At 44.9% G+C, this 5,644-nt stretch overlaps 1 protein-coding gene across 1 annotated transcript in view; it reads right to left on the bottom strand.

Moving 5' to 3' along the window:
• Positions 1-1,691, bottom strand: part of pih1d1 (PIH1 domain containing 1) — a gene marked incomplete at its 5' end in the record, with an annotated part of 5,107 nt that extends 3,416 nt beyond the window's left edge. Inside the window, 4 exons of the mRNA XM_034077249.1 lie at positions 724-750; positions 973-1,069; positions 1,255-1,336; positions 1,630-1,691. Coding sequence (XP_033933140.1) covers positions 724-750; positions 973-1,069; positions 1,255-1,336; positions 1,630-1,691 — 268 coding nt within the window. The remainder of the gene's footprint in view (positions 1-723; positions 751-972; positions 1,070-1,254; positions 1,337-1,629) is intronic.
• Between the last annotated feature and the right edge of the window lie 3,953 nt (positions 1,692-5,644).

Below are 5,644 nucleotides of genomic sequence, written 5' to 3'. Positions count from 1 at the left end.
TCACCACCACCAGGGTCAAGCTAAGCCCCTCCCCTTCAGACCGAACCCAACTATCCATTCACCAGCACTAGGGTCAAGCTAAGCTCCTCCCCTTCAGACCGAACCCAACTATCCATTCACCAGCACTAGGGTCAAGCTAAGCTCCTCCCCCTTCAGACCGAACCCAACTATCCATTCACCAGCACTAGGGTCAAGCTAAGCTCCTCCCCTTCAGACCGAACCCAACTATCCATTCACCAGCACTAGGGTCAAGCTAAGCTCCTCCCCCTTCAGACCGAACCCAACTATCCATTCACCAGCACTAGGGTCAAGCTAAGCTCCTCCCCTTCAGACCGAACCCAACTATCCATTCACCAGCACTAGGGTCAAGCTAAGCCCCTCCCCTTCAGACCGAACCCAACTATCCATTCACCACCAGCACCAGGGTCTAGACCGCGGGGGATTTCATCGGATCGGTTCTCCCCTCCCGAATGATACTCCCGCACAACGGGGCCTAATCGCCAAAACTCCATTACATTCATTTGTGTATTCCTGGGAATAAAAATGTATTCTTTCATCAACACCGTCTGTCCTGATTGAACTAAAGTAATCCCCTACTTTCTCTGCCAGTGAGCCTCATGCACACAAACTAACGTGTGGCTCTAACGCTCTTCACTAACAGAGGAACTGAGAATCTGTGAGAGTAACTCCGCTGTGTTCAACGTGGAGTCAGGAGGAGGGTACCTTTCAGCCGCAGCGGTGGAGCTGAACCTGCAGGAGACAGAACAGAGTCAGAAACTCATCATGGAATCGCCTGATGTGTCTTCATTGAGAGAGAAACTACTTCCCTCTCCTGTAGTGTGTCATATGTCATCCACGATAAAGAGCTGTCTGAACATTAAAGCACGGAGACACAGGCGATACAGGCGACTCAGACGAGACAGACGACACAGGCGATACAGACGATTTCATTTTAAGAGAAAGTAAAAGTACTCTGGCTGCAGCTCCTGGATCACCGGGCGACTCTTCGTCCGGATGTTCTGATCGACGAGAGAACCCAAAAACTTCCTGTTCTTCAGCACCTTCCAGTCTGCAGGAACACACACACAACACATGTCAACAACTGCACACACACACACACACACACACACACACACACACACACACACACACACACACACACACACACACACACACACACACACACACACACACACACACACACACACACACACACACACACACACACACACACACACACACACACACACTGACCTCTGCTCAGCTCCAGGTTGTATTTGTTCTCCAGACCCTCCAAAGACACCAGAATAACAAACTGCTGGAACAACGGATCTGTCTGCAACACACACACACACACACACACACACACACACACACACACACACACACACACACACACACACACACACACACACACACACACACACACACACACACACACACACACACACACACACACACACACACACACACACCACACACACACACACACACACACACACACACACACACACACACACACACACACACACACACACACACACACACACACACACACACACGATTTAATAACTGCAGCGCTCTGGCGCCCTCTGCTGGCTCGGTGTGGTAAATGACGAACACACACACCTGGCACTTCTGGAAGAACTCCTGGTTGATGACGACGTCGTACGCGGTGCAGGCCTGGGAGTCTGGAACAGAGCGAGTCGTGGGGAATATTTATATTGCTTTTTTAAACGACACAAAGACAGGCGATGGGAAAATGGAGAGCGAGGTCAGAGAGATCGTCTTTTAAAGTGCTGGGAAATAAATGACAGCCACAAATCTAAATCCTGTCCAGTGCTGTCCGTCTTCATCGCAGCGAGTCAAATGAAAACACACCAGGCTTGATGTTCAGAAGCCCTGAGGATTTAAACGGATCATTTTCCATATTAACTCAGAGTTCATGGGAAAGTAGGAACAATGTGCTTCAATGTCTGTTTCTTATCAAACAGCACAGCATTGACTAATTGTAAGGTCCGCCGACGGCAACAACTTTAATTATAACTAAATAACATTTTTAACACTGTCTCGAGTGGATGAGCACAACAACAACAACGACAGTGCAGATACACATTTCAGGGGTGTTTCTAGAAGAGCAGTGGCCTTCAAGGTGTTCAGAGAATACCCTGAAACACTCCGATAAAACAAACAAAAAATCGATTTAATTACATAAATAAAATGTATAAATGAATAAATGAGAATGGTATCCGTGCTGTTGATCTGTAATATCACAGTGTCACGTTGATTTGTTCGTCCTTCTCGGGCCGTGCTACGCATTTCAGTGGGTTTGTGTCAGGAAAGAAAGCAACCAATCAGATCGTGTTCTGGGTCTCTGGGGAGAATATCCTTCACCACGGTATTCGACATCCTTGATCGAAGGCCCTGGCCGTTGCACTGAATGAGAGCGCACGTTTGGACTGACAGTTTGATCGACCAATCAGATATTGATTAGTAGCCAGTGGGCGTGTTCTTCCAGAGTCTCCCTCGGTTCCAGGTGCTCGAGAAGGCCCGCTAGTTCACTGGCTCGAGACAGAGGATCAAGATGAATGCGACGAAGCAATTCATGCCGTTTTATTGTTTTTAACGTTGAAATGAAGAGCAACAGGTGCAGATGAAGTTGTTGCGGAATTGTTGTGAGTTCCCTTCAAGACGACGATTCAGTGAAAAGACGGACATGGGGGGGGGGGGGTTTGGGGGGGGGTGTGTGTCTACAGAAGGTCCAGTTGTGATAGCCACGGTTCGCCACTGAGTATGAGTAATGTGTCTCTGATCTTGTTTATAAGATATATAGATTATCTTGAGAACATGACGCTCGTATAAGCGGTGGCGGCGCGGACGTAAACAACAATAAGACTGCTAAACATTCATCTGTTTGCATCTTGCAATCTACTTATTTATCTAAATATTTCTCACCGTAAAGAAATTTAATTTGATCGTAACGTACAATATTTAAATGTCATATTCTATCTACGTGTATATAGACTTCTTGCACTATTTTTTATTTGTATTTTATTATGTTGCATTGTGGGAGGAGCTCGGGTCAGAAGATTTTAAATGGCCATTTCTACACTGCAGCTCAGGGGGGTCAAACTCAATTTCATCGCGGGCTACATCAGCATTATGGTTGCACTCAAAGGGCCGGTTGTAACTTTAAGACTAATGTATATAAAAATACATATATAAATATATCATATATATGAAATAATGTATTATATTACATCATTGCCTCTGCATTGGATTATCATCGGATAGGGTAATAACTTAAGTCTTTTCAGTGCGTGTGTCCCAAAATGATTTAAAAAGAAAAGCCAAATTCTGGAGAAAAAATAAATCGAAGTGACATTTTGAAATAAAAATCTAATTCTGAGAAAAAATGGATAAAAAAAGGCAAATTCTGAGAAAAAAAGGCAAATTCTGAGAAAAAAAGGCAAATTCTGAGAAGTCATATTTGAGATGCATTGTGGGACATGTAGTTTATGGGCAACGTGCTTCTTTAGCATGTAACCGTATAATAAACATATTATATTCTTTGCAAGCTCTTGTGGGGCCACATAAAATGAAGTCGCGGGCCGAATGTGGCCCCCGGGCCTTGAGTTTGACACCCCTGCTGTAGCTTATCTGCATCTGACATTAAAGAATCTTGCTGTAAAACAAAGCTGTCTCTGCCGTCTGACGCTCCGTTCGATTCATTATGCCGTTTCCGAGGAACAGAGATCTGGTTTTCTGGAATCACTTTAACATTTTACGGGGAAAAAAATGTGCATTTTGGTTTGAGGGGGACGCTGCCAGTAAGACCCGGTCCACACACTGGCACATCCACGGTCCGTCATTGCTTGCTTTTGTATTGGGCAACTCTGTAATTACAAAACAGGTGAAAAGCTTGGTTCGGCAGCAACACACCTCCTGTTAGATCCTGTTGAAGCGTTCGGGACGTCAGGTGTCCCCCCGTGCAACAAAACCCCGCTTTACAGTTATACATTCCTAAGTTCTCCCAGAAACGTCCAGGATGCTTATCACAACTCTGACTTGGTGATGGATTCTTGTGACGGCTGTTGCCTCTCCGGTTTTGTTATTGCCCAAATACTTATTTTCCATGTGCAAATAAATTCTTTAAAAATCCTACAAAGTGATTTCCTGGATTCTCCCCCCCCTGTCTCTCAGAGTTGAAGTGAACCTGGGATGAACTTTACAGGCCTCTCATCTTCTTAAGTGGGAGAACTTGCACAGTTGGTGGCTGACTAAATACTTGTTTGCCCCACTGTATGTATGGATGTATGCAGTGATGTACCTGAACGCGTTCAATGAACGATCGTTCATGAACGCGTTCATATTTTGGGCGAACGTGAACTGAACGTACTGTATTTCCGCTAGATGAACGTAATTGAGAACGCGTTCATTCTCAGCGCTGTATAACGGCGTTCAAAAGTGCGTTCATTCTTAGCACTGTATTATAACGGCGTTCAAAAGTGTGCCAGATTTCATTTGCCTTTCAGCCGAAAACCCAGTTAAAACACACCGTAAACAGGCTTCAAAATAATGCGGAAAACCACCCAATCTGGCAACAGCAAGCTGCCTGTGACGCGTACGCGCCTGTCACCCCCGGCTGTCGCACTAAAATATAAATATACTAAATATATCAGACTCCTCACAACAAACAATGTGGAACCGGCGAGCATTGAATGAATGAATGAATTAGTATGGACGAATCCGAGAGCAGCTGCAGCAGCACTCGCTCAGAGTGAGACTCTACGGCAGGGGTGGGGAACCTCCGGCCTCCGGGCCGTATACGGCCCGCGAGACAATTTGGTACGGCCCTCGAGGTAATTTATAAACACACGCAAAAAATAAAAAAATGAAAGAAATCTAGACCGCAACAAAATTAAACAAGCGAGTGCCTGTTTTTCCTGACCAAGGTTAGGGTCCTTGAACACAACACGAGCCGAACGTGTCATCACGTGGTATATGGCTCGTCTGACAGGGGTGCAGTTCTGACGGAGAGCACCAGAACGCCACTCCAGCACTTCAGAAATGGCAGTACCGATAAGTCCATACACATGCCGCAGTTTCTGCGTGTCTGTGTCTTTAGTTGAAAGCCCAGTGGCGATCTGCTCATCTGTCATACAGTCAATAACTTTGTTGTTATTAGCATCTGGTTAGCTAGCTATGCTAACGAATATAAGAAGCTTTTTCTCCAACCAGTGAGGTAAAGGCACATCTTTATATGATCATTATAGTTATCAAAAAAATAAGAGAATAAAGTAAACAGGTATAAAATACTATATGACAGTTATTAATAAAGAAGAATACAGTTTGAAAGGGGAGTGATTTGTCAAATATTCATAAATTAAAAGAAAATCTGTTTACAGTTGTGTTTGGGTGTTGAGAGATGTGTCCATAGATCTCCTAATGTTGCTCTCAAAGTGCACCAGATTGATGCTTTTAACTTCAACATTTAAAAAAAAATCTTCCCAGGGGAGCATGCCCCCCGGACCCCCCTAGAGGAGGTTAGGTCCCCCCCCACTTAAATCATGTTCACATGGATAGGAAACTAAATACATGTCCACACATCTTGTGTCCATAAATTATCTTTCTGTTTAGGGGT

Source organism: Pseudochaenichthys georgianus, unplaced genomic scaffold (genome assembly GCF_902827115.2).
Source record: "Pseudochaenichthys georgianus unplaced genomic scaffold, fPseGeo1.2 scaffold_1431_arrow_ctg1, whole genome shotgun sequence".
Lineage (NCBI taxonomy): Eukaryota > Metazoa > Chordata > Actinopteri > Perciformes > Channichthyidae > Pseudochaenichthys > Pseudochaenichthys georgianus.
Note: the sequence above shows the minus strand (reverse complement) of the source record. Positions and strands in the feature narration are given on the sequence as shown.